At 47.2% G+C, this 9,812-nt stretch overlaps 2 protein-coding genes and 1 long non-coding RNA gene across 6 annotated transcripts in view; 2 read left to right on the forward strand and 1 right to left on the reverse strand.

Annotated features, from left to right (window-relative positions):
• Positions 1 to 4,804, reverse strand: POFUT1 (protein O-fucosyltransferase 1). The gene is made up of 7 exons (XM_015881793.2): positions 4,646 to 4,804; positions 4,441 to 4,562; positions 3,866 to 4,048; positions 3,184 to 3,296; positions 2,420 to 2,612; positions 1,906 to 2,148; positions 1 to 1,363 (listed from the first exon to the last, which is right to left on the reverse strand). The coding sequence occupies exons 1-7, from the start codon at positions 4,746 to 4,748 to the stop codon at positions 1,175 to 1,177; spliced, it is 1,146 nt and encodes a 381-aa protein (XP_015737279.1). The 5' UTR covers positions 4,749 to 4,804; the 3' UTR covers positions 1 to 1,174.
• Positions 525 to 3,481, forward strand: LOC116654293. The gene is made up of 2 exons (XR_004309433.1): positions 525 to 634; positions 3,125 to 3,481. It is a non-coding gene; the product is annotated as an uncharacterized LOC116654293 (long non-coding RNA).
• PLAGL2 (PLAG1 like zinc finger 2) overlaps positions 4,803 to 9,812 on the forward strand; it is a 14,330-nt gene continuing 9,320 nt past the window's right edge. The window contains exons 1-3 of one of the 4 annotated variants that reach the window (XM_015881789.2): positions 4,803 to 4,911; positions 7,408 to 7,631; positions 8,872 to 9,266. In XM_015881789.2, coding sequence (XP_015737275.1) covers positions 9,004 to 9,266 — 263 coding nt within the window. In that variant the 5' untranslated portion in view covers positions 4,803 to 4,911; positions 7,408 to 7,631; positions 8,872 to 9,003. The remainder of the gene's footprint in view (positions 4,912 to 7,407; positions 7,632 to 8,871; positions 9,267 to 9,812) is intronic. The other 3 variants (XM_015881788.2, XM_015881792.2, XM_015881791.2) reach the window with 3 other exon arrangements.

Genomic DNA, 9,812 nt, shown 5'->3' on the forward strand with positions numbered 1-9,812 from the left:
TGAGTACAAAACCGAGATTTTATTATCATTACAAAAATAACACGTTTGTTATAAAACAGCCCCGTGGCCCAGAGGTTGGGAATGAGCACCTCAGTGTCCCTGCAGCACTTTGGGCTTATCTCTTCTCTTATCTTCCTCTCACACCAGGCTCTCATGTGAAGCCGAGCCCTGGGAATCCCATCCTTTGGCTGGTGCTAAGGAAACACACTGGCCAAATTGGGGTTACCACAGGTGACCAGCACTGAACTTCACCGTGCCGAATGGATTTCCTTGTACACCCACATGTTTTCTTGTTGCTGTTTGTTCCCAGTTTGCCGTGCTGGGAATGAGCCCTACAGCCAGGAATTGTGCTGTCAGAGGGACTATCTTCACAAAGTATAAAAATCCATTAATAAAGACTCAGGGAAGATTTACACCGACCCACAGGGCAGCTACTTCGGAGCTTCTGACCTAAAAACTTTTGCTTCTATCACATACCTCCACCTTTTACCAACAGCTACAAAGTCCTACATCTCCAACCTCTGCCTGGCTGGGAGAGATTTCCCATCTGCGTCCAGTGAAAGGACAACGGCCACATGTAAACACAGCACCACTGAGATCACTGCGCCCCACAAAGGCTCCTCACCGCACTGCTGTAGGTGGGTATTGCATCTCTTAACAGGGAATGGAAAAGGAGGTACTGAGGTGATGTGGGTCCAGTTAGTGGCACTCAATAAAACCCAGACCTTATAATTTCCAGTTTTAAGCTTCATCCTGCACTCCTATACAGGGATCATGATATTCCTGAATATACCTTGCACTTTAAAAGAAACTTATGGTCAGTTGTGGACAATAAGAAGCTTAATGACATTTCCAGATAAAATTAATAATGGGAGAAAAAAAAATAATAAAAATGAGCAGCTTCTTCATAATCGTTGGCAAACCTCCCCCAAAAAGAGGATGGAGAGCTATATAAACTATATCTTAAAAACTACATAGTTTACAGTTTCCCATAAACTACTTGGCTTCAAATTTCTTTTCTGTCTGGTATCACAGGAGTGAAGGCAGACAGAAGAGTGATGGTACAGAGTATCCAAGGGCTGGAAACACGCCTTGCATACAGAGCAGTCAACACCAGCAGGGTCCCTCACCAGGCTCAGAGCCCTGAGAACCATCGAGCCTGTTTCTCTTTTGGTCAGAATTCATCCCGTAACCTTGGTGGGTGATCCATGCCAAAAAATGAAGAGGGTTTTCCATGTACATCACGCTCTCTTTTTACAAACGCGGTAAATGAAGAGACACAGTTCCCAATGAAGTGATCAGATTGGCCAAGAATATATAAATCGATCTGAGCCACCTCTGGCTGCAAGCTGACAACTTTGATCTGTGGAGAAAAAGAAGGAAAGTAAATGAATCTAGACAACTATTATTACCACCCAACTGTCTTAGCATTATAGTAGAAATAGGAATATACAATACAAACAAGTGGATTCTGCCCTAAGTTGCCCTATAATTCACCCATGACCAGACAAAGGTCAAATCGTTTTTTGAAAGGTCTCTTAGAAATAAACAGGGCTCATCACATCTTGCATTTCTCCCTTATAATCTGCAGAATTAAGATGGGAGTCCAGAATGTATGAAGACAGGCTGAGATTCTTAGAGTGGCAAGTTAACAATGTTCATTTTAGCACAACATTCCAAATGCTTCAGGACACTTTGCCCCTCAGTCTCTGAAAGAAAGTCTCTGAAAGCACAACAACCTCTGCCCAATCTTTCCACTCACTCACTAGGCAGTTTGAATTGTATTTTAACAGGTTACTTTGATACCTTAGTGTATCTGTTGGAATTAGACCCTATTTCCCTGGAGATCTCTTACACAACTGTGGGAGCAACACACTTTTGCTGGACCATTTCTGGAAGACTTACCTTTCCTTGGAAGAACTGCTGTATTTCTTTTGTGTAGGGCTCAGAATCAGTAGCAATATAAACAGATTTGGCTTCTGTCTTTTTCACCCAGACCTTAAGAGCACGTTTAATCTCTTTGAGGTCTGGCAGGCACATGTCCATGGTAAGGGGCACAGCAGTACTGCGGTCATAGCCCACACACTGAGGTGAAGCCATGAAGTGAGATCCAGCTGTCCCATCCTTTAACATGTTACAAGCATTTTTCTGTTGAAAGAAGAGAAAATACGTTTGAATGAAAACAGCATAAGAAAACACTACTGAGTGTCTCATCACTGCCAGCAGCATTACAATCTGTCTGAAGGAGGGATCCAAGCAGCATTTCTAGCACTCAGACACTGTGAGCTGCTGAATGTAGATACAATCGGGCTCCAGAAGGGCACTTCCTATTCAAGGTTTATTTCCTGCTTAACGTTAGTCACCTCCACCTACAGCAATTGCATGGGTTACAGCAACAAGCCTTACAGAGGAACCATACCCAATCTGAGCCGATCCTCAGGTGAATTCCTACATAGGGCCTAACCAGCAGAGAATGAATATAGGCTTCTCCTTTCTTCACCATTTCATCGGACCACACCATGTACTTATGGAGGGGCCGGTGCTCCTCTAAGACTGGAAACTGGGCTGGAGCTCCAGGTAAAGCAAGTACAGGGTGCTCAGATGGTGGAAACCTAAGGGGAAACAGACAGGAATACAAGAATATAGCAATTCTGTATGCATAATTATGCACAAAGAGCAGTGTAATTGAATTTGTGAAGGTCAGAATGGAAACTGTGAACACCCTGAGATACAAATTATCTCTTATATTAAATTTACACAGGATGAATCCTCATTGTTTTGCCACATGAACAGAACAGTGACATAAAACTCCAACACCTTATACCTGGTAACAAATGAAATAGTGCTATGTGACAGACAAAAGGACAGCAATGAGTTATAACCTAGCTTATGTCTTCATCCCAGGCTAGAGCAATTATGTCACCCAGACATAAAGTCACCTGTGACTCTGTCAACACGAAGCAAGCAGCAAAACAGTTCATGACCAGCACAGCTCAGCAATCTATCAGCCCAAGAGTCCATATTTAATGCCCACAGGAAGAGCCTATTCAATGAATAATTTATGAAAAATAAGTATTCATGTTTTTAATATATTGCTACATAATCACTTCAATCTCTTCCCCAGATTACGATGGCTCTACAAAGTGACTAGAAGAAGCCCCCACTTCTCCAGATTCATTTTACCTTTGGATCCAATGGTCCCTGTATGCAGAACTGAAGGAGATCCCCTTGAAGAGCTCAGACTTATCAAAATCCACTTTGAACTGATCCCAGAATGGACCAAACGGGTTTCCATCCTGCAAAGGAGAGAGAAGTGTTTCCTCAGTACGTGCAAAGGGCAAAAAGGCAGATCTAACAAGGGCTGCAAAGTGAAAGAATTCCTCTGTTACTGGAAGAACACAAAGTGATACAGCAGCCTGCGTGCCCGTATTGGCTGCACAGGAAGGAGGTGAAACACTAAATAAAGTTATCAGAGAAGTAAGGCAAAGGTAATTGAATAGAAAAAGAATACCACTGTTCACAGACTTGCTTTTAAAGAGCCAGCTCTACAACTTATAGTTGAATAATTGTACTACATATGGGAACAGGCAAGGACCAGAAAAGAAGCTTTTTTGTTCTAAATCTGTTCTCTTTATGGTCGTAACCAACTCTGAAGCGCCATATCTCACACTTCCAGCCTTCATGAACCCCATGCGTTTGCTGACAAAGAAAGGCACGAAGGCACACAGTGAAAGGAAGGCACACGGAGTGATTGGGGACTGACAGCTCCCACGTTTGCAAATGAACAACAACCAGCAGGAGGAAACAGCTCCTTTTGGAAGGATGCATGATCCAGGTATGCTGTGGGGGTGCAGAAGGAGCTCACCTTCATGGGACAGGTGCTTTTATCAGCACTCCTCTGTGCCGCAGCCTCAAAGCAATACGCCACTCTCCTGCCGGGCGGCCAGTGCTGCGGTGCCAGCTCCTCCATGAACTGCTCCAGGCTGAGCACACGGTGGTACTGCAGGATGGGCTCCAGCTTGAAGTACTCCTCATACGGAACGTGGAGCTGTAAGGCAAGGACAGCTTCACTTTGAGACCCCACAGAATCATCACAGAATGACCCGGGTTGGAAGGGACCTCAAGGATCATGTAGTTCCAACCCCCCTGCCTGGCAGGGCCACCAAACATACACATTTACTACATCAGATTGCCCAGGAGACCCCATAGATCCCCATAGAGACCCCAGAGAGACCCCATAAATCCCCACAGAGACCCCATAGAGACCCCATAGGCCCTATAGATCCCCATAGAGACTCAATAGACCCCATAGATCCCCATAGAGACCCCATATCCCCCATAGGAACCCTGATAACCCCATAGAGACCCCATAGATCCGGTTGCCCATAGCCCCGTCCAACCCCTGGCCCCCCATCACTGCCCGCCCCCATCCCGGCTCACGTTGGTGTACGGCGGCCGGTGGTGCCGGTACTCGATCCATGGCGGCACGGCCAAGGTTCGGTTGAGGGCTCGTGCGAAGGCCAGAGCGCCCAGGAAGTGCTCGGCCTGGTTCCCGAAGCGGCCTGAGGGAGGGAAGGAAGGGAGAGCAGGCCTCAGCCTCACCGGGACCATGGCAGCGGGCCCAGCGGCGGCGGGAGGGCCTCACCCATGCACGGGCAGTACAGCAGGTAGCCGGCTGTGTCCCAGCTGCCCGCCGACGCCGTTACCGTCGCAATGAGGAGCGCGGCCATGGCGGCCATGGCGGCCATAGCGGGATGCTGCCCCGTCCCGGCATGCCCCGCGCGCTCTAAGCGGAAGCGACAGCCATCGGGCCGGAAGTGGGGCTCGTGACGTCACTCCCACAATGCCCCGCACAATGGGGCCGCCGCGGCCTGGGCCGGAGCCGAGCCTGGCGGGACCCGGGGGAACGGGGTGAGTGTGGGCAGAGGAACCGGCTGATGGCGGCGGCGATAGGGCCGAGGCCTTGTTAGTCCTCAGAGATAGGGACGTGAGTGGGGTAGGGGGGGTCGTAGGCCCGGCCCTCCTCCCGTCAGCGCTGCGCCATGGAAACGGGGAGGGGGCCTGCAATAGGGCGGGGGGTGCTCGGGGGGTCCGGCGGTGCCGCTGTTCCCCTATACCGGCTGTTGACGTTCGGTTTGTCGGAGCTGGATGAGTGGAAATAGCGAGTCAGGGGATACATCGCCACGGAGCCATTTTGAGTGTGGGGTTCCCCGCGGTTCGGAATGGGTTCGTCTTTTCTGTCCCCTGTATGCGCTGTCAGTGGGGAGATCGGACGGGATTCGGGGGGCGGAACAGCCCGAGGAGAGGGAAAAACACCCTGTGTGGCCAAAGGGGCTCTGAGAGGAACTGCAGGTGTTATAGAGCCATAGAACCCTTTGATTTAGAACCGCTGATGGTTTAGATTGATGTTAGGGGGGAGTTCTTCACTAGGAGAGTGGTCAGGCCCTGGAACAGGCTGCACAGGGAGGTTGTGGATGCCCCGTCCTTGGAGGTGTTCAAGGCCAGGTTGGACGGGGCCATGGGCAACCTGATCTATGGGGTGTCTTTGGGGATCTATGGGTTGTCTGTGGGGCTCTATGGGGTCTGCATGGGGTCTGTATGGGGTCTCCTGGGCAACCTGATGTAGTAAAGGTGTATGTTTGGTGGCCCTGCCAGGCAGGGGGTTTGGAACTACATGATCCTTGAGGTCCCTTCCAACCCGGGTCATTCTGTGATTTGAAAGAGAGCCTTGTATACGTGCAAGGGGAACGTCCAAAGTGCAGCCGGGGTCAGGCAGAGAGGTGAGGCTGAGGTTGGAGCTTGAGTTATGCTCACAAATCGTGGAGCAACCAGAGTTGTTTACTGCAAGGAAATAAGGGTTGGCGTGGGATCCCAGTGCTGTTTGTATTGGATGTGTGGCTGTAAGCAGAGGGGCAGAGCAGCTCTGTGTGTGTGAGGCGTGAGAAAATGGTTTTCACACCTGCCTGTAGTGTTGGCAAAGCTGGTACTGAAGGACTGCAACCAGGTCAACGATACTGACGTGAGAACCAAGTTGGAAAACAACGGAGGATACACAAAAGTCAAACCAACAGTGTGAGGTCTGGCAGTAGCACTTTGCTGGAGCTGAACTTGATTAGAATGCTATAATGGGGCTGGGGGTGGCTTTGTTTCAGTATGAGGAGCAATGCTGCAGTGTTATGGTCACTGTATTGTGGGGGAAGGATGGAGCCTGTGCCCCTGTGCCAGGCAGGTGCCACCTCTGCCAGGAGCTGCTCTGGGCTCCAGCTCCAGGCTGATGCTGAGCTTCCATCAGGTTTGTAGTTCTCTGTTGTCTTTCTGGTGCATTCTACATGACCAAGCCCTGTAGAAAAGAGAAACTGCAGCTACCCAACATGGGACTCGTCAGGCATGGCCATTGTCCTGGCCTCCCTACTTCTGCCGATCTGCTGCAGTGGGACTGACACAGCTCATCCTGATCCAGACTCCTCTTAGTTTTTCCTATTATTTTACACAGGTCCCACTCCTGTGCCACTGGAAGGCTGTCCAGGTGCAGAAGCTGTGCAGCAGTGCTATATGGCACAACCACTTTTTGAGGTGTAATGAGTGGAAAAAACTGTCAAAGCAGGCAAAGGATTTTATGCCAGGGACTTTCTTAAATTTACACAAAGCTGACGCAGGTAGTAATGAAATATGCCATGTGAGCTGACAGCTTGTGGGAGTCCAGTCCTCATGTGGACGTCTTTCGTTGAACCTGACAACTTCTCAACCTCTGTACAACTGAAACATAGGAAAGATTCACCTGGTGATGGCAGTTCTCTGTACTCATCCTATCGGAGATTTCAGGAGCTGCATAGGCTACAATTAATTTGTATGGATAAAAAGTTTCTTCAGTGCTGGTACCGATGCTGTGTGCTGAAAGATACTCAGAAGAAGCGGAGGTGAAGTGTTTCTGCTCTGTGGTGACTGTTTCCCTAGTGGATACAGCATTAGAATCAATTGTGAGCACATTGGAAACACACTTTGAATACAAAATAGTTTTCTAGCCAAGCATGAGCTACATTGTTAACCTTCAGAAGATCTGTGTCCTATGTTTCTGCTGTTACTATTAGATGAACCAAGTTGCAACGGAGTTCACTGAGAGTGTGGAAGCCCCTCGTTTTGTTCTGTTTTTCTTATTCTGCAACTGTCAGAGTGTCTTATGGCGTGACTTTAGAATTAGAATCAGAAACAAACTCAAACAGGCAGAGTCCTTTTGTCTTGCTAAAACCTCACTATTCTAAAGACAAGTTAATGAAATTTTACAGTAATCAATTTCAGAGATTATTGTGACTTGCCTTGCGTCTATTTGGGTTTCTGCTCTGAGAGCAATAAATAGCTCGTGTGCCTTACTATTAAAGACAGCACTGTTCAACTTTTGTCTTCATTCAGGTAGCTCTGAAACCAGCACAGATGGCTGAGCTTGTTCAGAGGGAAAGAAGTAAATACCTGAAGAAAATGACCGAGGCTCTTGGAATGTGTGTGCAGCTCTGACACAGGAGGTAGAAAGCATTTATCTTTTCCAGCACCCATCCCATAAGAGGTGAAATATTTGTAGTCTCAGACACCCATGAATCAAGACCGCCCTGAAACACAGGATTTGTGCAGCTTGAAGGGTAGGAGCAGCTGTCATATCACACTGGCTTATATCGAAATAATACCTCAGCAATTCCTGTCCCTTTTTTTTTTTTTAATTGTGCTCTGCCTGTGTAGGTTCAACTTGCACAAAGCTGAATTCCATTCTTAACAGACATTTCCAAACCTCATGCTTAGTGACACATTGTCTTAGAGTCATCCCATTTCCCGGTGTTTTCCACCCCGTGGGAGACACTCATGATGTTGTGATTGATTGTGTAGCTACCGTTATTGTTATTTCAGCTATTTATAACGTTCACTGGTGCACTTTCTTAGTGGGGGTTGGTTAGTTCCCTCACAGTTGCACATCCTGCCCACAACTGGCACTCAGGCTGATGTACGGGCAGGAAGTTCCTCCCTCTGAAGCAATCATGGAGTAAGAAAGAGCTTGAGGGTTTGATGCTATTTTAAGAAGAGTTTCTTAGGCAGCTAAATTCAGTGAAAGAGATCTTTTCTGAGGTTTTTATTCCAGCTAACTGCTTACTGGTATAGATGCTGGTAGAACAAAACAGAAACGCAGCGCTCTACTGACGAGACAAACACAACCGAAGAATAACAGAAAGGGTAATTCAGTGAGGGGAAATTTACCCTACGATAGAAAACAGAAAGCACAGTGACTAATAGCACTCTCAGAAGTTGCATTTTCTGTCTTCCTGAAAAAGGTGTGATGTTGCTGGTAGTAGCAAGTTTTCTTCCACAGCCTGGTTAACCCATGTGTGGTGTGGTTGGTTTGCTTGGAGATGATCTTACTAGTGCAACAGGCTGGTAGGATGAAAAACAATATATACATACCTTGGGTCCTTAGGGAGGTTTTAGAAAGGAATTCCATGTGAGCAAAGGTCAAGAGGAAGGGAAAACAGACTACAAAGAACATAGAAATAGATGAGAAGAAATCCACAAAAGATCTGGGAAAGGTGGGGGTATATAGAGGCACGGGGAGACACCCACTTATTTCAGGACAAAACACATGCAGCAAGTAACACTGGCTGTTGGTAGTTGCAAAAACATTATTCATAGAAGCTTAAGGTGATTTTATTCAGGGAAGTGAAATAAGGGCTAAGGGGGAAAAGAACCACATGCATTCTGGAGATGTGAGTTTCCCAAGTCTGTGAACATGCAGCACGAGTGTCTTCACGTGTTTATGGTGTTGAATGCTCACCTGTGTTTGTGTGCTCAGGTGGAAGATGCAGAGCCTTAATACCAACTCTTCTGTGATTCCAGATGATGACATTTTGCTGTTAAAGCAGTTTGGTCACTGAGGGTTCCAACGGAAACTGCACCCAGACAACATCACAGGGAGACATCTGCAGGCTCAAGTTATGCTTGACATGGCCACGTCGTACTAGGCCTGCCATGACGGCATTTTTTCCCAGTGTTCCCAACTGGATTCAAGATGCAAAGCAGGAGGAGGATGAGACAGGCTGGAAATTAGTTCCCAGGCCAAGAGGTGAAGAGACTGAAAGTCAGGGAAAATGCCAATGTGAAATATCAGAGACCTCCTTCACTAATGTGGACAAGCTGAGAACTCACACACTTTCTCATACTGAGCAGAAACCGTACAACTGCCCCCAGCTGCACTGTGGCAAAGCCTTTGCTTCTAAGTACAAGTTGTATAGGTAGGTAACTGCTGAGTGCCTCTGCAGAACAGTGCTCCTCTACCAGAAGAGAGGGGAAAACCCCTCCATCATGTTTTTTTTGATTGAATTTCTGAGAAGGTGGAGGAGGGGGAATGCCCTTGTTACCTTGCAAAGCAGCTGAGTCCCAGACATTACCATACTTGGCATCTCTTCTGGCACCTTGCAGAGTACTTCAGATAATAGTTTATCCTGAGCTCAAGATGTTTTCTCTTTTACTAAGGAGGAATTTGAGGCAAAAAGTGAGGTTCACAGATTAAAAAACAAAATGATAATTAAAGATTGCATTCATATTTGCTAAGCCCTATCTTTATAACTTTAGTCACAGAAATATTTCTATGGCACTATTGCTCCAGCATGAAGAAGTAGAGCTCCCATTTATGCACTGGAATAGTAGATAGAACAATTAAAGTTCCACTAGGAACTTGAAGATTAGATGAACCACGGTGTCAGACAGTACAAGATACTAAGATAAAAATCAGCCCATATTAGCTGTCAACAGACAGCGACACAGTCTGATGCTTCCTG

This window comes from Coturnix japonica, chromosome 20 (genome assembly GCF_001577835.2).
Source record: "Coturnix japonica isolate 7356 chromosome 20, Coturnix japonica 2.1, whole genome shotgun sequence".
Lineage (NCBI taxonomy): Eukaryota > Metazoa > Chordata > Aves > Galliformes > Phasianidae > Coturnix > Coturnix japonica.

Excerpts from the sequence above, each read along its gene's own strand:
- POFUT1 (XM_015881793.2), bottom strand. The coding sequence starts at position 4,748 with ATGGCCGCCATGGCCGCCATGGCCGCGCTCCTCATTGCGACGGTAACG. Across the intron at positions 4,563-4,645 it reads GCTGTACTGCCCGTGCATGG|GCCGCTTCGGGAACCAGGCC; the intron begins GTGAGGCCCTCC and ends TCCCTCCCTCAG. Across the intron at positions 2,613-3,183 it reads AGGGACCATTGGATCCAAAG|GTTTCCACCATCTGAGCACC; the intron begins GTAAAATGAATC and ends GTTTCCCCTTAG.